The following is a 27273-nucleotide window of genomic DNA, read 5'->3' as shown; positions in this document are numbered from 1 at the left end:
TTGTGTCTGGTTTAGATCTCCCTTCCCTGGAAACTTGAGGCAAAGGAGACTTGAGGCAAACTTGAGGAAACAAGGAGATTTCTCAGGGGTGTCTTTGAAAAAAAAAAATGTAGGCAGAAGTGAAACGGGCTTTTATTTCGTTTATTGAGTGCACTGTCTTTCCTGGTAGCTTTATGTACCCTATGCTTATCTAGATGTTATGTGAAACAGTCCCAACTTTATTTCAAGACAGTCTCAAAGCTTTTATTTATGTACTTATTTTTTAACACGCTTGTTTAGTTAGGATTCACATTTAATCTATTAGGTAGTAACTTCACTGCCTGAATGGCCTTCTCATGATATTATTCTATCTTTTAATGACCACCCTTGGGATAGACTTGCTCATGTTGTATTTCTCTAGACTAGGAGAACCTTGTTCCAGGCCAGATTGTTCCTCTATATGAATCTGATAGAAGCACATACAGATATTCAGATTACATTAGGGGCGTTCAATTCTGCTGGCTTTATTTCCTTCCAAGACTGTAGAACATCATTCACCTGTTTTCTTCACATCCTGTCATTACTTTGCACCTTCTTGTATATTTCCAACCTTGAATCACTTGAGCCATGTAGCTTCTCTCTTATCCAGGTTCCTAAATGGGACTGATAAAAATCATAGAACCATGCAGATTGATGCCTCATCAATTTATGGTATCTAATCTTGGGCTTTTGGTAATAAGTTGTCATAGTGTGATAAATCCCAATCGGTTCTCTTTCCTTCCCCTCAGTGTCTATTCCAAAATTCTCTTATTCTTCTTAAGACTCTGATTTCCGGGGGTAGGGGGGATAAAAAAAATAAATGAAGGTTCTCAAGCATGAATACTTGTAACTTCCAGTCCCTTTAATAAAAACTTTTGTGTATTTATACCTATCCATATCTCCTAACTCCTGGTCTCTTAACTCCTTCTTATAGTTTCCAGTCTCTTTATCTATGCTCCACCTCCTGTCCTTTCTTGTGTCCTTGACCTTGCTTTATCAGTTATCTTCCCTGTGTCTTCAGCATCTTTGTTGGTTCCATCCCCTTCATACACGCACGTGTACATTTGTGTTAAGTCTATGTATACCTAAGTGGATCTTCTTCACCTTAAACTCCTTCATTTAACTTTAACTCTGACTCCTTTCAGAACAAACAAACATGATGTTTAAAAATCTGGCAGTAATTTTCTTCTCATCTTATTTTCTTCCAGGACTCTATTTTCATCCCTTCTTTCACTCGTCCATCTCATAACTGTAGGTGTTTTCACCTACCACCAGTATGCCGATGACTCACCGTATTGCTTCCAGAACACTCTCCTTGTTTTAAACTTTCATATCCAACCGCCTCTCCTCTGGACCATTCTGCAGTCACCTCAAACTCAACATGCCCCAATCAGCTTATCATCTGTCTGACTTCTCAATGTTCTTAGCTTTATGCGTATATGCTATCTTATATATTCATTTATTCAGCAAGTATTTATTGATTGCATACTATGTATCAGGCACTGTTCTAGACACCGGGAACACAACATAAACAGAGCTAACAATTGTAGTGGATAATAATAGCTAACATCTGTTGAACTCATAATATTGGTCAATAATTTATTTATATTAACTCTGATTTTTGTAATAACCTATGAGGCAGATTCTATTATTATTTTCATTTTACAGGTAAAGTAACTTGTCTAAGGTTATATGATAGTGGAGCAAGAATTCAAACCTACAAAGTCTGACTTGGATCTTGTAATCTTCCTTTATGCCAGGATTTCTCAACCTTGGCACTATTGTCTTTGGGCTGGACAGTTCTTGTGTGTGGGGGGGGGCGGGGGCTTGTCCTGTGCATTGCAGGATATTAGCAGCATTATTATTATATTTTTAGTTAATCTTTATTAGAGTATAGATGCTTTAATGTTGTGTTAGTTTCTGCTGTACAGCAAAGTGAACCAGCTATATGTACACATATATCCCCTCTTTCTTGGATTTCCTTCCCATTTAGGTCACCACAGAGCATTGAGTAGAATTCCCTGTGCTGTACAGTAGGTTCTCATTAGTTAACTCTTTTATACATAGTAGTGTATATATGTCAATCCCAATCTCCCAATTCATCCCACCCCCCTTCCCCCCCACCCCGGCCCGCGTAGCCATAGCAGCATTCTTGGCTTCTCCCTACTAATAACCAGTAGCACTACTTCCCCTCCAGCTGTGACACCAAAAGTATCCCCAGGTGTTGCCAGATATTCCCTGGGGGGCAGTGTTGCTCTATACTGTACCTAGAACCTAGTGCTTCTGTTATAATACTGGTTGATTTCTGTTTTAAATTTTCTCCGTACTTGATGATGAGCTCCTTGAGGACCAAAGATCAAGTCTTTCTCTTTTTCAGCACTAAGCTGCAACCATGCAGGCATGCCTCTTTTCCCTGTGCGGTTAGCTTAAATTTAGCAAGTGCTTATTGAACCACCTACATTGTGCAGGCATGTTTCTAGTTTCTAGAGATAAAACAACAAAGGCAGACAATATCCATTCGTTATTTTAAAGGCCAGGACTTTCATTTTTCAGTATCTTTGTAGATCCTTAACCATGTCATTATTATGTATAAGACTTGCCAAATAAATGAATAAATGCATGAGTACATCTCAGTAATCCTCCTAGAATTACAATAAAAGTATTTTAACCAGCTTGGTGTCACTGGGCTGTGGAGTTAATTCTTCTGGTGTAGATTTTCGATTATCTATTTTTAGTGGCCACTCAGCAGCCTAATTTTAATAAAAAAGGCAGTGTTTTATTTACTCAATCAGATGTCTTTGTATTTCACCTCTACTCTGTGGCAATTTTCTTTGGTCAGTAACTCTTGAACAAGAGGAGATTCAGTTGTCTTTACTTTGGATTGCTACCTTGTTTGAGCAACAAAGAGCTTCTGAACTGTAGGAAAATAGACATTAATTTAATTGGAAGCCAAAACTGTACCATAAGAAGTAGAGCTATAAGGTCAGTCCTCTTTTAGGGGCCATACTGTTAATCATATAACCCCTTAAATATGTGTTCAGCCTTAAGGATATTAAAGTCATTGTGCTTCCTCTTCACTCACTCTGAGTTTTGTATGTGAAATAATTGAAGACCAAGAGGGCAGATCGTTTCCAAACAGGTTAAGTGTCATATCTGTTACTTCAGTCATGGCCCTAGCGGTCCCTAGATCTCTTGCTCTGGTTACAGACTCATCTCCTGAGTCTTAGAGTTACACATAATCCTCAAATAATTGGGTTTGTAAAATTAACGTGTCATAGTTGGCAGGAATCATGAAGGTCATTTAGTCCATCCACTGAATGGATTTAGTGTCCCAAAGGTTTTCGATTTTCTTTTCTGAAGTAACACACAATAAATGACATTTACTTGTGTAACACTTTGACGTGGGGGCTGAGATATAACCCTGAAAATGTTGTAGGAAGTAAAGTTCCTATAATAATGATATTGTTGTAAATCTTACAGCCTTTGGGAAATAGCTACTTAATGTTTGATTCAGCATAGCGAAGATAGGCTGCTGATCATGGTCAGTTCCAGGTATGCCAGTTGTGACTCTGTCCAGGTTACTCAAGAAATTTGGAATGCAAATGAATGAAAGTGATTTAATTATAGAACTGACTTTGAATCTGCTGTCACTTATGTTTTAAAAGTGAACAGCTTTTTGACTTTCATTGTTTTTTGATACAAATTATTTGTAATATTTAACCTCTCAACTGATGATAACAAGGTAGTACTAATTCCAGGAGGCTATTAGAGATTAGTAAGAATTTGTAATTTTTTTCCATCCAAGTTTACAGACTCCTGAATTCTAGTTCTGAGGTTAAGAACCTTTACAAAAGGGTTCAGGAAATTAGCCCAAGTAGGCCAGAGTAGGAACTTGGGGTGGGGGGAACCAATATACATAGATTTAGAATAGAGATACTGCCTAACAGGGTTTAGATCACAGACTTTGCCCATAAGAGAATCAGCAAAAGCAGGATAGGACATGTATGGGAGGGCAGACCAAGGAGAATTACAGGGAGGTGTACTGCAGTCAGACCCATCAGTCAGAGCCTGAAGCATCCCTACCCAGATTCATTTATGTGAGTCTATAAATTCCCTTTATTGTTTAAGCCAGTTTCGGTTGGATTTTTGTATTATTTGTAAAGAACCAGAAGATTCCTAATTTTGGTACATTGGCCCAGAAGAGAATAGCTGTGTACTGTGAGCCAAATAGGAGCAGGGTATCCCTGGTATTGGTTACTCTAGAAAAAAGGCTAGAACAGTGGTACTCCAGAATCCTAAGGATTCTGAAGAGATGCCTCATGAGTCACGTGGGGGTGGGGGAAGGGAAGGACAGGGATTTGGGTTTTCCACTCTTCTAATTTTTATTTTTAAGTAAAAAAATTTATCTCCATTTTTATCTGTTTTATCTAATTTCCACATAACATGTACTTTGAGGAAGGGGTGCTTTTTTTTAGAGGAGTTTGAAACACTAGGATAAACCTTCTGGGGACACTTTCTGCTGTTCTTTTGGCATGGAAGAACATACCTTCAAAATAACTCTGGGCATGTGACAGGGCATAATCAGGACTCAGATATTTCATACCTAGAGGATTATTATCTTTTCTAACAACAACCATGCAAGGCAATTATTGCTACATTTAATAGGTGAGAAAGGGGTTAAATAACTTTCCTAAGGTCACATTGCTCCAGATTAGACAGGCTCAGGATTAGAACTCAGGCCCATCTGACTCCATGTTTTTTCCCACTGTTCCACCTTGAGTCACTAGATCATTATAAGAGACCTTTAATTTTCAACATAGTAGAGTCTTATTTCTTATGTTCTATTGGGTCTGAGTTTAGAGACCAGAAGAAGGGAAAAGACATTGGAAGTTAGTGAGACTTAGCCAGATATGCTCTGAGTTGGGTGGTTATGTCTTTTTTTTTTAAAAAATAAATTTATTTATTTATTTTTGTCTGTGTTGGGTATTCATTGCTGCGCGTGGGCTTTCTCGAGTTGCAGCGAGCGGGGGCTACTCTTCGTTGCGGTGCGCGGGCTTCTCAGTGCGGTGGCTTCTCTTGTTGCGGAGCATGGGCTCTAAGCACCCGGGCTTCAGTAGTTGTGGCATGCGGGCTCAGTAGTTGTGGCTCGCGGGCTCTAGAGCGCAGGCTCAGTAGTTGTGGCTCACGGGATTAGTTGCTCCGCGGCGTGTGGGATCTTCCCGGACCAGGGCTCAAACCCATGTCCCCTGCATTGGCAGACAGATTCTCAACCACTGTGCCACCAGGGAAGCCCGTGTAGTTATGTCTTAAGAGGATAAGATTTTAAGAAGTACATAGTAGTCTTCATTATATAGGAATGATTTACAGTATTGGAGGCTCATGGAGCTCAGGAGAACCTTAGCTTTGTTGCATATAATGGAAAGACTCCTATGTTATTTTAGAGTTTTTAAAATACAATTTAGGGCTTCCCTGGTGGCACAGTGGTTGAGAGTCCGCCTGCCGATGCAGGGGACACAGGTTCGTGCCCCGGTCCGGGAAGATCCCACATGCCGCGGAGCGGCTGGGCCCGTGAGCCATGGCCGCTGAGCCTGCACGTCCAGAGCCTGTGCTCCGCAATGGGGGAGGCCACAACAGTGAGAGGCCCGCATACTGCAAAAAAAAAAAACAAAAAAAACCCTAATAATTTATAATGACCTAGGAAAAGGTGATCTATTGCCATATTTAAACATCATGGTAAATATAAGCCTCCTAAAGCTTGCCTGAAAATCCCAGTGAAGATCACTGCCTGAAATTACAGGATATGCGTGTTAAGAATGTGACTGTATCACATTATTATTTACAGATATTTGAATTCAGTAATCACTTCTTAATTATTTACTTATTTATACACATTTATACACATATATGAAGTATACACTTTCTTTTACACAATGATATTTGATCATTTGGTTCTATGCATTTTTTCGTTTCAAGATGACTCAAGGAGAACTGCACCTAGTGCTATAACGGAAACTGGCCCTCCTGCGATGCCAAGGTTACCTTCCTGCTGTCCCCAGCACTCGCCATGTGGAGGGTCGTCTCAGAGTCACCATGCGTTAGGACATCCACATGCAAGTTGCTTTCAGCAGCATGGCCACCATTTTCAGCATCATCACCACCACCATCATACTCCCCACCCAGCTGTCCCAGTGTCTCCCTCCTTTGGTGATCCTACTTGCCCTGTGGAAAGACCTCCACAAGTACAGGCACCTTGTGGAGCAAATAGTAGTTCTGGTACCAGCTACCATGACCAGGTATGTGGAATTTGATGAGTTCATCTTGAGTTTTTAAAATTGTGGTTCCTTCAGGAGAAAAAAACAAACCCTAATGATAAATTTTATATGCTAAATAAGTCATTCTTGTTGCCCCTGCAAGAGTGGCCTAATTTAATGATGTGTGATTTTTTTAAATTAAGTATTTAAGATTTTCTCATGTAAATTATTGCAACTAATTGAGGGGGCCAGGGATGTAGAAAATTGGATGTGATACTAATTTTTATTCTGGAATGTTTTTAGGTGTTTTTAGTTAAATGTAGGTGGATCTAAACTTTTGGGATTTTATTTCAAACAAAGTGTTGAAACTGCAGTGTCAACCTAATTCATGAGAAATTCGGGAATTCTCCCAATTTTTTCCTCCTCTACCCTACCTCCTATTCTGGAGCCTGCCTATAATCTCCACTCATCTAGAAATAAACAGCCGTCTCAGATGCAGACCTGTTACATAGTTTCTCAGGAGCAGATGAGGTTTTTAGTTTGTGGGAAATTGAAATGTCAGCAAAAATTATAAGAAATTTTTTGCTAATTAAGTAAATTAGTTGATGTTATTAGTGAGTGCTTGATACGTCAAATAATATTAAATTAATATTGGTGGCCACATGGAGTAAATAAAGTGAGGTGTTATGTGCTATTTTAACTTTTGCTCCATTGTCTCTGTGTATAATCGTGACATAAACCTTGGTGGTGCATGCTTTAAAAATCAAAACATGTAATTTAAAACTGTAAGTGACACGTGCTAAAAAATGTGCCAGAAAAAAGTCAAAAAGAAATTCAGAGCAGCTCCTTTACTGTACCCTCTGACCTTTCCTAAAGTACTTGCTTCATCTTTTAAATTTTCGCTGGTTATCTCTTCTGGTTCTGACAAATTAAAAGTAATTAAGAAAGTGGGGTGTTCCCTTAAGAAGAAAAAACTAGCTGCTGATACCAAAAGGAAATTTGAAAGGGTTTAGTAAGAAATATTATTAAAGAGATTTTAGATGATGTTTTGGTTCTGATAACAGTTCTAAGTATTAACATCTATGGATTGTCTAGACCTGTTCTACCTCTTGGGAATGAGGAAGCAACCTGAGTGAGTTAATTAGAGGAAGAATCTCTTTTGTGTAAAATATAGATGTAACCTACTCACCTATATCTAAGTAGAGGTATTTGGACTGTACACAAAGCTTGAGAAGAATCAGCAGGATCAGGCATTCAGTGGTTATAATGGGTATGAAGGTAAACAAAGAATGAGGTTTTGGAAATATGAACGCTTTGAGATTGATGTAGCTATTTGTAGGACTCTGAAATTAGCCACATGCTCATGAGGTAGCCTCGTATAGTCTCTGTTTGAGATCTGTGTGGACACAGCAAGAAGTTGAGGAGAGGCAGACTGATCTGAGGGTTTATAATTGTGTGGATGTCTTATGATTGAGTGTCAGACTGTAGATAGGCAGAGAAAGATTGGGGAGGATTAGGCTTGACGAGAGGAGTTGCAGTAATCACTTGACTCTGTACTACTCCTTTTGATGTAGCTTTCTCTTTTGAGAGAATAGTTTACTTAGTGCTATGCACTAGTTACGAGCTGTGTAAAGTAATATTTGCCATTTCTGTGCCATTTTGCTTACCCTCCCTTTTCCTTCTATAATAATAATTGAATGAACTGTTGGAATTGTGAGGAAGAGGGTTCTCTGTGTTGATTTTTCCCCTTTTCTTTTTATTCTCTACTTTTAACTTTACCCTCGGTTCCTTCTAGGAGGACCTTCACCCTACTTAACTCACTCTCTGGGAGTGTTCTTAATCACTGACTGGAGAAGAAGATAGGAAATTTGCTCACCTTCATAGTATGTTGATATTCCAGTCCATTTGCCAAATTTTAGCCTAAATAGGAAAATACGGAAAGGATTTGAACCATAAGTAATAATTCACAGTCTTAAAATATTACTCTTAAACTTTATTTATTCAAATTGGGAGCATATATTGTATTTGCCAACTTAAAAGAAAGAGCCCAGACGTTTACTTAATTGATTGTAGACACATAATATAGAAGAGGAAAGTAGCTCTTTCTTTTCACCTTCCTACAGCTTCTCCTGTACCATCCTCCTCCTTCCCTTTTAGTATCCAGAGTTTCTCATGCTTCTGTTATCCTCTGAGCTGGGAGGCCATTGAAAGTACAAAGACAACTCTGTCTCTAAAAAAATAATAATAATAAAATAAAATAAATTTTTAAAAAGTACAAAGACCACTATGGTTCCTCACTGGACTGGGTGACCTGGGCCTCTAATAAATGCATTACCCTAGCTTTCCTCACCTCTAGCCCCTCAGCTTTCAGTATTGAACAATTCCTGCATGTGATTCCATATATAACATCTTTATTTCCTTTAATCATATTTTAAAAATTACAGCTGTACTGAACACTAAGCAAAGACTTGTATTTAAAATACTTAAGAATATAAAGAAGCAATTCTGTTTCTGTAATCTGCTCTAGAGTAGAAGGTAAAGTGTTTTACTAAGCACTTTTCAAAGTGCTCAGGGGAAAAAACTTAATTACTTTTGAGTAGAGATGGAATCTAGACTCTTTGATTTTCCAACTTGGTAAATGGGCCTTCCCTAAAATTATATTCCTAATAAAAGTAATCATGGTTTTAATCTTTTTTTTTTTTTAAGAGAAAAAAGTTATGAGGAAAAGCTAGCTAATGGTTTAGCTTGAATAATCTTAGGCCCTTTGTTATCTTGGATAATGTTTGCACTATTAAGAGTTTCAGTTGAATGCTTGCTGTGTACAGTTTAAAAACGGAACAAATTTTTACCTGGAGCCTTAAATGTTTTCAGTGGTATGATTATATGTTTTGTAAAGGAGTCCTAAATTACCAATCAGAATTTTGGGGTAAAGGAGGATATGGAAGTATGATTTAAAACTTTCTTTCTCTCTTAAAATCTAGATAATGGAAGAGAAACAGATCTTAAAATAATATATTAATTAACTTTTGTTCATCTTACAGCATGATCTCATGCTTGATTATTTAAAATTGATTATAGATTTTAAGTGTATAAGCACTACAATTTTTACAGTCCAAGATGCACACAGTATCTTCTTGGTGCTCAGTAGGTCTTCACACTCAAAATTTTTAGCAGTTTTAAATTCATAGATTCTATTTTTCTAGATTGCATTAGGAGTACTTTTATAATATAACATGAAACAATGTTTTGACCAAATTTTAGAAAGATAAAACATAGTTCCTCTTTATACAGCAGGCATTGCCAGTAGACCTGAGCAGCAGTGGTATCAGAAGTCATGGAAGTGGTGGTTTTCATGGAGCATCTGCCTTTGACCCCTGCTGTCCTGTTTCCTCTTCCCGAGCTGCAATCTTTGGCCACCAGGCTGCTGCTGCTGCCGCCCCGAGCCAGCCATTATCAGTAGATGGTTACGGATCCAGCGTGGTTGCACAGCCCCAGCCCCAGCCCCCTCCACAAGCCTCGCTGTCATCTTGCCGACATTACATGCCGCCTCCTTGTAAGTATGAATTTAACAGGCAAAGAGCTTAGAGGCACATAGATGAAGCATCGTCCTCTCCTCATGAAATAACCTTTCAGTAATACTAGTTTATAAATTTTTAGTACCTCCTTGGCCTACGAGTGGAGTGTATTTTTCCTATTTCATTTACCTCACGTACCCAAAACAGTCTTCTAAGGCAAAAAGGGCAGATGTTGTTGTAAAAGGTCTGGGAAAATAATAAAAAGTATATTTTGTCTGTTTGACATACTAACATTTACGTTTTAATTAATATCTATGAACTCGTACATTGAATGGCACCTTAGATTCCTATAAAAGGAAATTTTAAGGAATTAGATTTATCCTTTAGGAGTAAAAGGAAATTTGTAAGTTTAGTAGTCATTTCTACACATAGGAAAGTAAACTTTGATTAATAATTCTGAAGCTTAACTGAGGCACAAGAGAAAATTCCTTGACAGAAAGCTTTGCCAGTTGCAGAAAGGTTTCTGTACTCATTTGATGCAAGCAATTAAAATAGAATCAGACATGGCTTTTCTAAAGAAATTGAAATCTATGAGATACCATAAGAAATGAGAAATACCGTTAGGCTGTGTAACATATATTTATTGCTCTGTTAAATCATAGGTTAATAATCAGATGGAAGCTTATTAAGTACTTTGATTTAAAAGAAACACTGAAAATTCATGCCAGGGGTAAACCAGAAAGTTGGCAAGGAAATTTGCTTTTGTTTTGATTACATACAAGGGATAATTTTCAATTATATATCTTCTTAGATCTCTTCTTCCAGTCCTATAATTTTTAAAATCTGGGTCCTGCAGACACAGCTGGAGTCAACCCAGAATTTGTACAATGAAATCTGGTGATATATCGCTTTTCAAGAATGCAACTTCAAAGTATAAGGTAGAAAAAAGGTTTTGAAACGAGTTAGTTTTTGCAAAGCATTGACCAGTGGGCAAATTCTGTGTGTGAACACTGGTATGATATACAGGCTGTTCTGTAATACTTGCTGATATTCATCTTTAATTGATTATCTTTTATTGAGAACTCAAAATGTGTGGTTTTCTCCCCCTCCCCTTTAAAAATAATATACTGAAGCAATTTATAAGTGTATCCATTCATCTTTCATGTCCTAGTAAAAAATGTTTTAGACTTAAACTGGTTTTACTTTTATCATAAAAGTAACTGGTGTACATCCTAAGAAATTCAAACTGCAGAATGATATAAAACAAGAAGTTAAAAGCCCTCTCCTTTCTTCCCACTAATGCTAATATACCTCAGAGGTACCAACTGTTTATAGTTTATTATAAAACGTTTTGGAAATTTTCTTTCTCCACACATTATTATGACATATCTCTCCTTTTTTAAAAAAATGGGATTATATCAAACATAGTATTTGCCTCTTGCTTTTTCATTTGTGGTTTTTTTAAAATTCAACAATACGTCTTAGATTTTTTTTCATATTAGAATATAAAAATCTAGCTCATTTTTTTAATACCTCATAATATTCCATTGTATATTAAATTAGTCCTCTGTTGATGGACACTTAAATTGTTTGTAGTTTGTTAGTCTATCTGTAGGGTAACTTCCTGGGAGTGAGATTGCTGGGTTAAAGTGACATGCTGAACTTTAAAGAAGCAAGATCAAGAACGTTTTTTGTTTGTTTGTTTTTAGTGGCAAGAACACATAAAATAGAGAAGAAGGGAAATGGTCTGTGGGAAGGCAGAATATGTCACCTTTATACAGTTTTGTTTAGATAAACAGTGTATTATAATGATGGCTGAATTTTTCACCACACACAAAAACTGGCAACTATGTGAGGTGATGGATATGTTAATTAAACATCGTGGTAATCATTTCATGTGGTATACGTGTGTCAAATTATATTATACACTTTGAATATATTGTTATATTTGTTAATTATACATCAGTAAGGTTGAAAAAAATAAAATGAAGAGTTAAATAAACTGATTCATTCCAAAACAAGACTTTAAAATTCTGTTATATTTGTGAATATTCTTTCTTGTATAATGATTATAGAAGTAGAAAACCTTGACATGAAACTGGGAAAAATGCTCTAAATTTGAGGAAGGATAGTTAACAATGATAAAACTTAGTGACTTCCTTTTTGATGACCAAGGAGTACTGAGCTTTATGACTTCTTAGCGTAAAGCATTGATTTGAAAATATAACTTTTAGAAAATCAGTTTAAAAATATGTCACCACTTACATTGAGCTTAGTGAAAGTTTCCTTTAAATATTGTGACTATTTAGTGACTATTTCCTTTAAATAACAATACATACTAGCAACGTTTCCTTTGAAGTATGGCTGAATGAGTGCATGGTTACCTAACTTTCACCACTGATGCATGAATCAAAGCAATTAAAAATTGAAGGCAGCCTTTCTGTAATGAAACTAGAGAATTGCTGTAGCTTCACACCAGGCTACCAAGAAAAATCTTACAAATAAAATGAAATTAGAGCTAAAATCCACAGAGGAGACATACTTATTTTTAGACCTCAAACAGATGCATATCCCTCAGAGTAAGAGAGATATGTATTCCTCTGAGGGACCTTTCAACAGTCACTCTGCAACATAAAGATTCAGGATGAAGAAATGGGCGAAACCATCTTTATAAAGGCTGATTTCCGTGGCAAGTTCCTGGCAAATATACCCCCTTCTTCTTAATGTAGTACTGGAAAAGTGGCATGGGGCAGGAGGAGAAGTGCACTAATGGAAGTATATGTTTGCAGTTGTGCCTAGGACTCGCAAGTTGCTTTCCTCTTTCTAGTGCTCTATAACCAGTAAATGACAAAGGAAAACAAGATTTATGTATTTATAAGTATATAATTTATACATTTGATTATACAAAAGCAAAATACTTGAGTATGGATGGCAGAGTAAAATTGACAGGAGACAATTTGGAAAAATGTTTATACTACCTTTTTATGACAAAGCTTGCATGTATACAAGGAATACTTATAAATCAACAAGAAAAAGGTGAATAATAGGCTAAGAATATGAATAGATAATTCTGGGAAGAAATGTAAGTGGTAAATAAATACATAATTTTTTTCTGGTTAGCATTTAAAAAATTTAGTGATAGTGTAATTAGGCAGGAGCTGTCGTGTACTGCTGATGGTAATTAATTATGTAAACTTTGGGAAGGGTGTTATGTCAACCAGTATCTGAATTTAAATTATTCTCTCAGACTCAGAACTGCTTATAGGAATTTATGCTACAGAAACTCTCTGTGAGCAGTGTGTGTGTGTGTGTGTGTGTGTGTGTGTGTGCGCGCGTGCACATGCGTGCGTTTACACACGCGTGTACGTGCATGTACGAAAGAGCACAAGGGGAATCATACAGATGTTTATTGCAGCTTTGGATTACTTCCAGTTTTTATCAGTGGTGATTTCTTCAATAAATTTTGGTGCATTCCTATAGTGGAATGCTGTGAAGCTGTGAATGAAGTAAAGCTATATATATTGACATGAGAAGATACCTATGATTACTCAAAGAAGAAAGCAAGATGCCAAACAGGACTAAGCAGACTCAAGCATCGATAAAGTATTCATAAAAATTAAATATGTGCTAATATGTCTGTAAAATATAATAGGAATGTATTATGCCAATATATGCTCAACTGTATGGTGCCTGTGCTTTTCTTACAGATGCTTCTTTGACAAGACCACTTCATCATCAAACCTCTGCCTGCCCCCACTCTCACGGAAACCCTCCTCCTCAGACTCAGCCTCCGCCTCAAGTGGATTATGTTATTCCTCATCCTGTACATGCTTTCCATTCTCAAATATCTTCTCATGCAACATCTCACCCCGTGGCACCTCCACCTCCAACGCATTTAGCCAGTACTGCTGCACCAGTCCCTCAGCATCTTCCTCCCACACACCAGCCAATTTCACACCATATTCCAGCCACAGCACCTACAGCACAGAGACTGCATCCTCATGAAGTGATGCAGAGGATGGAAGTTCAAAGAAGGAGAATGATGCAGCATCCAACGTATGTTTTATGTTTTTAAAAAAATAATCACACTTTATTCTTTTGCCTTCTATTTCCATTGGTCTTTAAACCTGTAAAGTCTTTAGAAGTGATGTAGCTATCCTCAATTAATAGTGATGTAACTTAATCCTCCGTTCACTGGGAAATTAATTCTTTACTAACCAGAATGTTCCTCCATCTCATCCTGAGTTGTAGGTGCTGACAAAAAACAATCTATATCAGGTTATGTAGTAAAATCAAAGCCCTTTCAGGATATAACCCAAGGTCATTTATTTTTGCAAGCTAATCTTTGTTTCTTCAGTAGTCCATACTAAAGATTAATGTTAAAATTGGTGATCCTGAGTAACAAGATGTAAAGTTATTAAAGATTGAATTTGATTTATTTTATGTTACCAACCAGAGGGAAGAAGGGTGTTAGTAGAAGTTTTCAACAGCTGACATTGAAAAACTAGTCTTATTAACTTAGTTTATTTATAAATTTAAATATTAAGATATCCCCCCCCCAAAAAAAGATATTCCCCAAACATTATGAAAAGACTATAATTGAACTTTTTGTTTTCTTTTGAAAATTCAGGATCTGATATTCTAATTTAGGGCAGCGTACTTTGTTGGTCTTATTCTGCCTGCCTGTTTTGGTAAATAAAGGTTTGCAGGAAAACAGCTACACTTGTTCATCTGTGTACTGTCTGTAGCTTCTTTCACACTACAGAAACTAAATTGAATAGTTGCAACAGAGACCATGTAGCCTATAGAGCGAACAGTATTAACTATTTGGCCCTTCCAGAATGTTTGCAAAACTCTTGATCTAATCAATAATCTGGCACTTGTGTAACTTCTTTCTTTAGTTATATAATTTAAGGTTATATTCAGAATCTCTGGCTGTTTCTGCCATTCTAATATAGTGACCCTTTATATAGAAAGTTGCCAATTTCATATTCATATCTTCCAGTATCTAGAAAATTAAGATTAAACATGCAAAATCTGTAAATGTGTTCGAAACTAATAGTAAGAATTAGACTATAAAAAATGAATCCCTGGAGCTGTTTTTTCTTAAGTGCCACTTGTTTAGAACTTTATGACTATTTGCATTTGTAAATTTGACAGACTTTAGACTGGAAAGAGAAAATATAATTAGCTGGGATGACAAAGTGTGAATGGAGGTAATGTCAGTTCCCTGGATGGGTTGACATGTGTGTTTGAAAAAAATGCACAAGGTTAAAATTTTTTTCTTAGAAGTTTTATCCATTAAAATAGATGAATATTATTACAGTATAAAGGTGAAGCAAAATAAAATAGTTTCCATTTTTCTGCTTTATATGTTTATATAAAATAACTTCTTTGTGCCTGTAGCATATGCTGGAATATTAATTTTAAAAAGTTTATTTAGTTCCTATTATTCTATTTAAAATACTTGCTGTAAAGCAGGTATGCAAGATAATGTTAAAACTGCCTTTTTCCTTGGGTGATATTCAGATTGGAGGCATTGTAATAAATGAGCAGTGAGAATTTGTGGGATTATGGTTTCTTGATTTATTATTAATCATTAAATTATTTTATATTACATTTTTATAACTTATAGAATTAATTTCAAGACTAATCTGTAGATGTTTGTAATAGTAATACTATATTATTTTTTCTACACTAAGAAATAACCAATTATTCAATTATTTCCAGTGGTCTTTTTGTGTTCTGTGTTTCCAGGCGGGCACATGAACGCCCCCCACCCCATCCACATAGGATGCATCCAAACTATGGTCATGGGCATCATATTCATGTGCCTCAGACTATGTCCTCACATCCTCGACAGGCTCCAGAGAGATCTGCCTGGTCAGTATCTTGTTTATTTCAAAGCTATGCTCAGTTTCTTGTGGTGGAAACCTGGAAGAGATACTTTGTAGTGGAATGCCTAGAGAAGGGTAGTGTGGAGAAACTGAATTCCAGCTTATCTGTGAAGCACTGCCTCTGGGTGAGTCCTAAGAGACCTGGAGAGGAAAGAGTAGCAGCTTGAGTTCTGGGGCAGGGAGTGTGTCAAACAGGAGTAGAGCTTTTTGTTGTTGTTGTTTTTCAGGGATCTACCGTCAAAAGTTAACTCCCTAAACTTTTCATAAGTTCTTTATCCACCGCCCCCCACCTTTGTACTCACATTTGCTGTACCACCCTTAACCCCTGCTGTTGACAGGGGAAATCCAGCCAGCATCCTCTAGGCTTGTGTTCTTTCCTAGAGAAATGGAAGCAGATTTGCATTAATTTTCTTTCTGGATCTGTTATCTGTGGGCAGTCATTGAGATCTTGATCCACAATGACTTTTGAGACAAAACATAAAATGAAAATAAATAAAAGAAGATTTGGCATTTACCAAATTTTACTCTTTCTAAAATTTTGTTTACCCTTGCTTTATAAGGTAATTGTCCTTGATGCCAACAATCCAGAGGCACTATCCAACAAATGGAAGACCTGGGAGCACATTCATATAAACCAAAAAAGCAACCTCTATTCTATATGCTCCTCAAGAAGAATCAGACTTTTAGATTGGAAGGAACCTTAGGGGCCATTCATTGTATTCCCTTCCTTTGTGAGATGTGAAGCTGAATGCAAGTGCTTCGCTCCTCACGCTCACAAAATTGGATCTTTGAATGTTAATTCCTAAAGTGAATTTGAAATTATTAGTTATATCCTTTGGGCTAAATTATCTTTTTTTCTCAACTAAGTAAGATAAGAATCTTCAGATTACTTTAAAAAATGTAAACATCATCCCCCATTTCTGTTGATAATAAAGACACTGTAAAGATGTCTAAAATTTAAACTGTTCTCCTCTTTTGTCAGGGAACTGGGAATTGAAGCTGGAGTGACTGCAGCTACTTATACACCTGGAGCATTGCATCCTCACTTGGCCCATTACCATGCACCACCTCGACTTCATCACTTGCAATTAGGAGCTCTTCCTTTAATGGTAAAATAGGAACCTTTCAAAATTCTGACATAGTTGCCTTCGAAAACTGTTCTTCCTTTTCTAAATTAAATATTTTATTGGAAATATTTTTAATGTATTAGTTGTTAATAGGTGTTTCAGTAGAAGTTGAGAATTATTATTAGATTGAAACTGTGCTATAAGAAGGTATTAGATATATTAAAATATGTGTTTGTATTTGCATTGTAAAATATATTCTTCTTAATGTAAAAAATGACAAATTTTTTTCTTTTTATGTGAAGATGACAATCTTGATCTACTCTCCCTAGGACATGGGCTTTATTTTGTTGTAAGTGGTAATGGGTCTGTTCTAATGCATTCATACTTTATTTTCTGATCAGCAGGACTGTATTAATTCTCTGTATCTGATTTGAACAGATTCAGATTTTGTTGATCCATTTTGAGTTCTAAAGAACAAATTTCGCAAAAATTGAGTTTGCTCTTCACATAATACATATTGTGTGGTACAGAGAAGTGAGTAGTTTTGTCTTGTAGGGGTAGAGGCACTGCAGAGAAGGTTGCCAAGACACTTTATTATACATGCAACTTCTAAGCAGGCTTTGGAAGAATTGGGAATGGTACTCTTACAGTGGCTACAGCATGTAAAGAGCTTTCAAATAGCATAAGCACAAGGAAATCCAAGTAAGTTGGTATTTCTAGATCTTAGGGGTGAGGGTCATTCAGCAATGAAGTATCTGTCCTGCTAAGAAACTAGGACTCAGGAACCATTGAAAGGGGAATGTCTTGATCATATTTATGTTGTTAGAGTGATTTAATCAGATTGTAGTTAAATAGACCCCCTCTTTAGTTGTCTGTAAAATAGATTTCATGGTAGGAGAAGGATACTGGTTAGGACATTATAGTAGAAGAGATAAAAGTTGGTGAATGCCTGAACAAGGACAGTGGGAGTTGACATAAAAATGATGGGATACATTTGAGTAATATTTAGGATGACTTCCAGATTTCTAGCTTTGGTTATTAGGTATATGGTGTTGCCATTCACTAAGTTGGAGAATATTAGATGAGGGTTTAGGGAAGGGGTTATTAGGTGAGTTAGGTTTTGGACATACTGAATCTGAGATAATATGTGTATCAAGGTGGGATGTCCAGTAGGAAGTTAGGTTTATGGTCTGGATCTCCAAACAATAAACTGGTATCTGAGTTAAAGATGGGTTGTGATCTGTCAGTGTACAATATATATGTGTCACATATCTGTCATATTACATGAATCCATGGAAGAGGATTAGATTTCCAGGAAAATCTAATCTAATTTGTCAGACTGACAAGAGATTGACAAAAACCTTGGAGAATAATAATACTATATTTAAATGATAATACTGTACTTCAAACAAAGAATTCCAAGAATTGGCTAGAGAAGTTGAGGATAAATAAAGTTAGAATTATGTCAAAATAATATGGTCAGTAGTGTTTCATCACAAAAAAGTAAAGTTTGAAAAATGTTGAATGCATTTGGCATGGGAGTGGTTATTGGCGGCTTTTGTCAGAGTGATTTCAGTAGTGGTGAGGGATGGAGATGGGGTGCCTCTTAGATTACAGTAAGGAAGGTTAAAAAATGTGGAGACTGTGAATATAAACTACTTGCTTTATAAACTTGGCTGTGAAGGGAAAGTGGGAAATAGGGTTGGCATTTGTTCCAGGTTTAGAGAGGTAATTTAGGTTTGGAGAAACTTGAAGGTAATTTTAGGTTTAGGACAGAACAACATTAGCATTAGGGAGGGCTTGTTTGAAGATGTCGCGGAAAAGGGGTGGGTAGCAGCTAATTAAGGATGACCCAGGGTCGGGGAATAGGAGAAGAGGGGAGCAGGTGATAGAGCTGACCTTTGAGTAGGAGAAAGAGGAAGTTTACCCCTAAAAGCTAGAGAAAGGAGGCTAGGGAGGGTTACAGGAGAGGTGCAGCTTTAAGTAGTTTGGAAGGCAGGAGTTCCTTTCTGATTTTTTTCATTTTCCTTGGAGATGTGTAGGAAGTTAGATTATCTGCTTAAAGCTGGATACTATTGATCTTGATTATGAGGAAAATTGCAGATATTTAAATACTAGGCTATTTTAAGGGTAAAAGTTATTGCTTATTTTAAATTCTTTTCCATGTGTGAATTGTCTTTTAAAGCTGTAAAACCTGCTAGAAGTATGTTACGATTCAGCAGAAGCTGATTAAAAAATAATTTTGGAGATTTATTTATAAAAATGGAAGGATGGTGCTCTGTCTCAGAATCTCCGTTTCCTAACACTACGGTCAACTCTTGTTATTCATGGTAGTTATGTTGTGTAGATTTGCTGTGAACGCTGACTAAGGAGATGTTGAACTATTGGGGTGGCCAAAAAGTTCGTTTGGGTTTTTCCATACAATGTTACAGAAAACCCCGAACGAACTTTTTGGCTAACCCAATATTATTCCTAAGGGTAAATACAGCCCTAGGTTATTGCAAGCTTCTAGTCACAACAACCAGTCAATGCATTATGTTGCTTTAATGTGTTTTTCTGTTTAGAGACACCTTATTTGACATATACTGTTGATTCATTAACATTGATCTCATGGCCAGCAACACCATAACTCATGCCTGAATGAAGCTTATCTACACATATTTTCTGCATAAAGCACATCACAACCTTTTTGCACTAGGAACACTAGCCAACAATTAAGCATTTTGTTTGGGAGCCATTTTAAACAATAAAATGATCTATAAATAGCACAAAAATGTGAAAAACATTGCACTAAGTAGATTGCAAAAAAGACACTTGTTTCCAGTGTAAGAGCTGAAACAACTTGGCAGGGTCTTCTTCCTCTAGGCTGGGAACACGTATTGGGCAAGTCAAATTTTTTGCTGCTCTGTGCAGGTCCATGAATGACTGTGAGAGCATGACTATTGATTCTGGAGTTACAAATAAATTCAAATAAATTCTCTCAAGTAGGTGAGCTCACAACAAAGACATCCATGAATAATAAGGATTGACCATGCCTAACAAAAAAATTAGAAAACACTGTTAAAAGTTTCACTAACAGAGCCAAACCAAAAAAGGAGCCAAGGGTACCTTTGACTATTTGGGAGTTAGAGGAAGGGGAGTAAAACTTTTATGTTGAAGTTAAGTTTTATGCATTTCTGTTTCTTAATACTGTTCAATAAAGCTCTCTGAAATTGATCAGATCTTATAAAATTTTAGCCTTTATACGTTTAGGCTACTAAGAACATCGTTCTTAGGTTTGAGTATTCTTTGTGCAAAATAAATCAAGTAGAAGAGAATTGTTGTCTCGTGGAACTGCTATTCCCTTTTTTTTTCCTTCTGATGACGGTTTGAGTTATTATAAAAGAGATCATTTTTGAAGAGGAACCTGTTAACAGAATGCTTTTTTGGAGCTATAAATACTTATTGAAGTTGATTTTTGTGAGAAGCTGGATGGAGAGAATTGAGTGTCTGAATTATTCAATGGTAGCAGCAAAACTTGAGCCTATTCTTAATTGATTTAGCCTATCTCTTCTACCAAAATAGGTTCCTGACATGGCAGGCTATCCTCACATTCGTTACATTTCATCAGGCTTGGATGGAACATCATTCAGAGGTCCTTTCAGGGGCAATTTTGAGGTATGTAATAAAATTAATGAAGATATTTGCCACAGTATCCGTAATGCAGAGAGAGAATATATGTAATATTAATATTTACAACTGTATAGGATTGCTGCAGTGGCTGGGGATCAGAAAGCAGTAAAATACCTGAATTTCTGATATTGCTTCTAGGGATTATTATAGAAAAGTTTATAAGTGATATTAATTTTAGTGTCAGAAATTACCCAAGTATTTGAAGAAGAGTAAATGAAAATATCTAATACAGAAGAATGTAGAAATTTATTGAATTAATATAAATATCAGATAAAGAACCATACTATTAAATGTGGGAGAAAAACCTTAATGCTTTTTTTCAAAAATAAATGCAGTAGACTTACGTGCTTTATTGAACCCATGTGATGTTTGTAATACATTAGAATTGAGCAGTAACATTTTCTATATAAATCTACCTTTTGCAATATATCTTGGAAATCAGTACTATCATTTTTTGGACCAATTCATTGTTTTCGATAGCTCTTATATTGTACTGTGTGGATGAATATAATTTAACCATTCTCCTAGAAAATCATTTAGGTTTTTCTAATATTTTCCTACTACAATCGATGCCTAATGCTTTTTGACTAAGCTTAATTTTTAGAGAAGCATTGCTGTAGAAAAATAAACCTAAGTAATTCAGTTTTTTGGTAAATATCTTCTTGTTTGAGTTTTCAGGAAGAACAAGTCATTTGAATATGATGTAAAGTTTTTTGGCTTTTTAAAAAATTTATTTATTTTTGGCTGCATTGGGTCTTTGTTGCGGCGCGTGGGCTTTCTCTAGTTACGGCGAGTGGGGGCTACTCTTCGTTGCGGAGCATGGGCTGTAGGGCACACAGGCTTCAGTAGTTGCGGCACACGGGCTTAGTTCCTCCGCGGCATGTGGGATCTTCCTGGACCAGGGCTCGAACCCCTGTCCCCTGCATTGGCAGGCGGATTCTTAACCACTGCACCACCAGGCAAGTCCCTGATGTAAAGTTTTGTTTCTTCATGTCAGTTTGGAAGTTGGAGTCTTTGGGACTTAGAACTATTGTTTGACCTGTTTCCCTATTTTACTACAATGATTTCATCTTCTACATGCATGCACACATGCTTACTGATGTACATAGTACCATGCGGTAATATGCTGCCCTAGTCTGCAAGGATGACTTTGCCATACCACTTCAGTTGGCTGAGAAAAGAATTATAAACAGTCATTTGCCTTACTGTATATATGGCTTTTTGAATACTCTATTTACATTGCAGGTTTATAAATATGGAACTTCATTGCTTTTACAGTATTGACAGTGCTGTTCAAGGAATAATCATCCTGACTTTTAATACTAGTTATTCTTCACCTTCAGGAACTTATTCATTTGGAAGAAAGACTAGGAAATGTCAATCGTGGAGCATCCCAGGGGACAATTGAAAGATGTACATATCCACATAAATACAAAAAAGTAAGAATTTATTTTATGAAACATCTACATTATTATTGAAATGCATAACATTTAATATTATGGACTTCCTTTGAGTTTGTGGAGTCTAGCAACTACATTTTTTTTTTTTTTTTTTTTTTTGTGGTACGCGGGCCTCTCACTGTTGTGGCCTCTCCCGTTGCGGAGCACAGGCTCCGGACGCACAGGCTCAGCGGCCATGGCTCACGGGCCCAGCCGCTCCGCGGCATGTGGGATCCTCCCGGACCGGGGCATGAACCCACATCCCCTGCATCGGCAGGCGGACTGTCAACCACTGCGCCACCAGGGAAGCCCTACATTTTTTATTATTAAAACAATACATGCATGTAGTTAAAAAATTGAAAGTATAAAAATATATACTCTGAAGTCTGTTACCCTACTGATCCTAGTTTTCCTTCCCAGAAGAAAAATCATGCTTAAACATTTCTTAGGTATTCTTCCACATATTTTTAATAATATGCATATGTATATATTTTTCTTTCACTTTTAAAAATAAAGGGGATAATATACACACATTTTTGCACATTTTCTTTTCATTCTGTATCAGCACCTACAGATGATCCATATTCTTTTTAATCACTTATACAGAATTCCATCATACAGTAGTACCATAATTTAACTAGTCAGTTATTTTGATGGACATTTAATTGACCTACATTTCTTATATTCTACCCTTATATTCCTTATGTAGTATTACATCTAGAAGTTATGGACTAGGCATGTTAAATAAATTGCTTTCAACAGACAACAGTGTTCTATGCTATAGAGACTAATAAAGTGTGAAATTTCTGTTCATTGTATTGTTCATCCTTTTTCTAAGAGTATTAATGAGGTATTACCATTAAAGTCCTTTCAACTGTTTAAGCTAAATACTATAATTAGCATTAATTTTTTGAATGTTACTTGAAATGTTCATTAGCCAAATAAAGTTTATTTGGCTGTGCTCATGATAGGACAAAAATAGTATATAGTATTCTAATTGTGGATTAAAAATGATAAATTTCAAGCTAATGAATTTCTATTACTTTTAATTTTGCTTTTGATGCTGGTTATTTAAGGGTCTTACAAGAACACTTAGTTGATAATAGTCACTTAATTCATCCTTTAATTCATGACAGTTTTGCCTGGGAAATAAGTTGTGGGTGAATGTGTGCTTTTGTTTTGTTTTGTTTTTCAAATAAACACAGACTTTACTCAGTTGTTCAATAATGTCATCTCTACTAATAAGGTAACAACTGATTGGTTCTCACAGAGGAAACTGCACTGCAAACAAGATGGGGAAGAAGGGACTGAGGAAGACACAGAGGAAAAATGTACTATCTGTTTGTCTATTTTAGAGGAAGGTGAAGATGTGAGGTAACTAGACACTAATTATCTAAAATCCATTGTCAAAACTGTACAAGATTTCATTTGAAAGTAGACCAGAACCCAAATAAAGATTACTCCTGGCATACCCTGTTACCAGTCTCTGACATGTAGAATTGCCTTCTTATAGTGAGTGAAATAAAAAAGATTAAAGTCTCTGTATTAACAGCAAAGGGGTGTGGATGGGAAATATACTACCTGTTTTGGGGCCACACCAAGACTTGGCCAGGGAAATTTTGTGGTCAAAAATGTCTTCTTTAAATCTTGCAGGAAGGAGAATTTGAGAGGTGAGAGGCTTTGGAGGCCAAGACAGATATACTAATGTATTCTCCAGAGCTTAAAGAGGGGGATCCAGATTAGCTCCATGCAGTTTGTTTTACAGCATCTTTTATAAAGTAATCTTGTTCTAAAATTTCCTCTCAGTTTGTAGACTGTTTTCTTCTTGCAACTTTGTGATTTAGGAAATGTTATTATGCTAAATATTAATTTTAGACTTCTCTTTTTATAAACTCTTAAGTTAATTGTTTTGTTCCTAGTCTGGTTTTTTCTAATGTAACATAATCCCATATGAAACAAGTTCTATAACATATATAAAAACTGTATAGTAGTTTTGTTGCCCTAGTTTATAAGGAAAACTTTATCGTATTTCTTCAGTTGGCTAAGAGAGAGAAAAATTGTTATAAAAAGTTGTCTACTATACCACATATAAGGTTATTTGAACACTGTATTTCCAGTGAAGATTTATAAATATGGATGATAATTGTTTTTACAATATTGACAATACTGTGCAAGGAATAATTGGAACACCTCTTTTTAGCTATTTTTACAAAATATTAGGAAGTCTGAAATGTATGACAACTCTTAACGGGGGTGGAAGTTGAAATGGACACTTAAGTCAGTAACTTGTATCCTACTGTTACACTTAGATTTAACGTTACCCTGTTATTGCACGGAAGCTTTCTTTATTTCTCAATTTCCAATTGGTAGTGTAGTGTACTAAAGTAAACGTCTCTTTTTAACCTAATTTTAAAAGAGTAGCGTAGAATTAAGTGGATATAACATGAAAACAATATTATTAACCTTTAATCAATCAGGTACTTAAATTTAATATGTAAAGATCCTGTAGACAGAAAATAATATTGCATATTAAGACATTCCTTAATCAGTATGATATGGCTGCTGTATATTTACAACATAATTTCTAAGGCTTTTGAGAGAGAATTAAATGAGATTTTTTTTGAAAGTGCTTCACAAATACAATGATTTGATATTTAAAAATGTACTTACAGTATTATGTTACAGGAAACATATTGCCAACTCCAGTGCATTGGCAGCTCATGTAGAGAAGCAAAGCTGGAATAATTGCTAATGTAATTGTTGTTCTTAAAATTCCTGAGATTTTACGTAATTTGATTCCATACCTGTGACAGTTAATTATCTTGGTCATTTATACATTATATTGCCCAGAGTATTAACTTAATGTAGGTGTAACTCTTGAGTACGGAGGGGTGTTTTTTTTTTTGTTTTTTTAACACAAGAGAAAAATGTTTAGTAACTTCAGAACATTACTGAATTATTACATGTATCATTTGTTTAAAAATAAATGCCACTACACTTGTCATAAAATTAATTTTTGCTTTTTGTTTTGTTTGCCTATAATAGACGCCTTCCCTGTATGCACCTTTTCCACCAAGTGTGTGTTGACCAGTGGTTGATTACCAATAAGAAGTGCCCCATATGCAGAGTGGACATTGAGGCCCAGCTGCCAAGTGAAAGTTGACACCATGTTTCAGAACTCTTACCCTCCCTCTCATTCCCACCCTCCTGGTACTGCAGTCTACCAAAGATGGCATGACTTACCTGCGCAGATTTGGAAGCCGTGAACTTAGAGTGCTGGCTCTGCTATATGGTACAACTAATGCTAGACCTACAGTTTATGTATACAGTTGATTTTGATGTATTTATAAAAGCTTTTTTTTTTCTAGATTTGACATTTTTCCTGTATCATTTTACTGTATTTTTGCATGGTTCCCTGTATTGCATTTCTTTGCACATATTATGGGCTTGTGACCCTAAACTTGCAGGCAAGATTAGCTGCTTTAGTAAGTAGAATTTCGTGGTCTTTTTGTTTTTTACATAGTACCAGGTCTTGAGAATTACGAATTTTTTTTATCCATTACTAACGTTTAATTTAATCAATCATGTACTTTAGTTTAATGTATAAAGATCCTCTAGAAAATGATAATATTGTGTATTAAGACATTCCTTAATTAGGACAAAATGGCTGCTGTATATTTACAATATGGAGTTCTGAATTAAATACCATTCTTGATACTGGGAACAGAATACAAACCATTTTCAATCAGATGCAGATGGTATTCACATCACCAGAGTGATCAATAGAAATTTTCTTGGTGTATCCTTTTCCTTTCAGCACAATGCAGATAGAGTTGAATATTGATATCATACATTTAGACTGCTGTTCTGATTGTATTTATCTTTTTCCTACATTGTTTAGAACTTTATTTCCCAGATTCAATTTTTGCTGCTGTGAAACAGCTCTGATGAACACTAAATAGTAATTTCAATTAGCTGGATTGTACATACTTGCAGATTTAACAAAATTTTAGGGAAATTGGAGAAGACATGTAGAATTTTGTTCAGTCTTCTGCTAAGCACGTATATTAAAGATATCTGCTTACATTGATTTTTGTAAACACATTTAGTCAGGATTTAGAATTGCAGTCATCGGCAGGTATCTGTGCATTCATAGAACTTCTAAAGGTCCCAGGATCACTTTTAGAGGGATTTTTATTAGTTTAAAGATAAATAAAGTCAGCTGAATCTACATGTCTCTTGTTTTATTTCTCTTTAAACTTGAAAACAGTAAATCTGCAGATACTGTGAGGCACAAATTATACTGTCAACCTACTGTTGCTCTGGTTTTAGACTCCCACTTCATACATTACCAAGAGTCGATCACTGATTTAAAAATTTTAATTTCTATAGTTAAGATTTACTGCATAATATAGAATATTAAAGTTAAGTTAATGTACTAACATTTCTCCTTTGGAGAAAGTTTTAATCCACTTAAGGATGTGTATTATCAAGATACTTTCATATACAGGATAGCCTAATTTTATTTGTCTAAATATGCTTAATATGCCCCAGATTGCAAATGCATCAGTCAGTAACATCACTGTCTGTATGTGGAAGACATGTTCCCATGGGTCATATGTGAAGATGTCGATAAGCTTGCATTAAGCCACCTGCTTTGTAAGTGGATTGATTAATAAATAACTTATATTTCTATTGTCTTTGTGTTTCATAATTCATTTTTATAAAACTGTTTACACTGAACATCTTGGAATTCAAAACAGTGATCTCGCTCAAGTTGACATTTGCATAATTTGATGTTTGTATTCATTCAGTTATGGCTACTTGCCCTTGTTTTGTATTAGTAAATGTTACACCGTAGTGATTGGCAGTATCAGCATGCTTCAACATAGTATGTGTAGAGATGGAGGATGGACTATGGTTTATAAGTTTGGATATAAAATAATATATTTAAAAAGAATACTAGGGACTTCCCTGGTGGTACAGTGGTTAAGAATCAGCCTGCCAGTGCAGGGGACACGGGTTCGACCCCTGGTCCGGGAAGATCCCACATGCCGACGGGCAACTAAGCCCATGCGCCACAACTACTGAGTCTGCGCTCTAGAGCCCACAAGCCACAATTACTGAGCCCGCGTGCTGCAATTACTGAAGCCCGTGCGCCTAGAGCTCGTGCTCCACAACAAAAGAAGCCACCTCAATGAGAAGCCCACGCACCGCAATGAAGACCCAATGCAGCCCCCCCAAAAAATTATAATAATAATTTAAAAATTAAAAAAAAAGAATACTAGATGATTAAGCTGCAGTTGTAGAAGGGTTGTGGGAGGAGTGGCAAGACAGAATGAGAGAGAGAAAAAGAGAGAGAGAGACTTTGTTTGCCATCTTACTAGGGACAAGAGCTAGTAGCCTGTCTTCAG

The 27273-nt window shown here is 36.1% G+C and overlaps 1 protein-coding gene across 6 annotated transcripts in view; it reads left to right on the top strand.

Moving 5' to 3' along the window:
- The window catches only part of RNF111 (ring finger protein 111), a 111326-nt gene extending 84569 nt beyond the window's left edge, over window positions 1-26757 (top strand). For 5 of the 6 annotated variants that reach the window (XM_079914580.1, XM_079914583.1, XM_079914582.1 and 2 more), the window contains 9 exons: window positions 5992-6311; window positions 9561-9822; window positions 13492-13840; window positions 15542-15667; window positions 16664-16790; window positions 20313-20405; window positions 21764-21859; window positions 23106-23233; window positions 24905-26757. In XM_079914580.1, coding sequence (XP_079770706.1) covers window positions 5992-6311; window positions 9561-9822; window positions 13492-13840; window positions 15542-15667; window positions 16664-16790; window positions 20313-20405; window positions 21764-21859; window positions 23106-23233; window positions 24905-25022 — 1619 coding nt within the window. In that variant the 3' untranslated portion in view covers window positions 25023-26757. The remainder of the gene's footprint in view (window positions 1-5991; window positions 6312-9560; window positions 9823-13491; window positions 13841-15541; window positions 15668-16663; window positions 16791-20312; window positions 20406-21763; window positions 21860-23105; window positions 23234-24904) is intronic. The other variant, XM_079914581.1, reaches the window with a different exon arrangement.
- The last annotated feature ends 516 nt before the right edge of the window (window positions 26758-27273 follow it).

Source organism: Stenella coeruleoalba (genome assembly GCF_951394435.1).
Source record: "Stenella coeruleoalba genome assembly, chromosome: 2".
Lineage (NCBI taxonomy): Eukaryota > Metazoa > Chordata > Mammalia > Artiodactyla > Delphinidae > Stenella > Stenella coeruleoalba.
The sequence above is the reverse complement of the archived record's forward strand: the minus strand, read 5'-3'. Positions and strand labels throughout refer to the sequence as shown.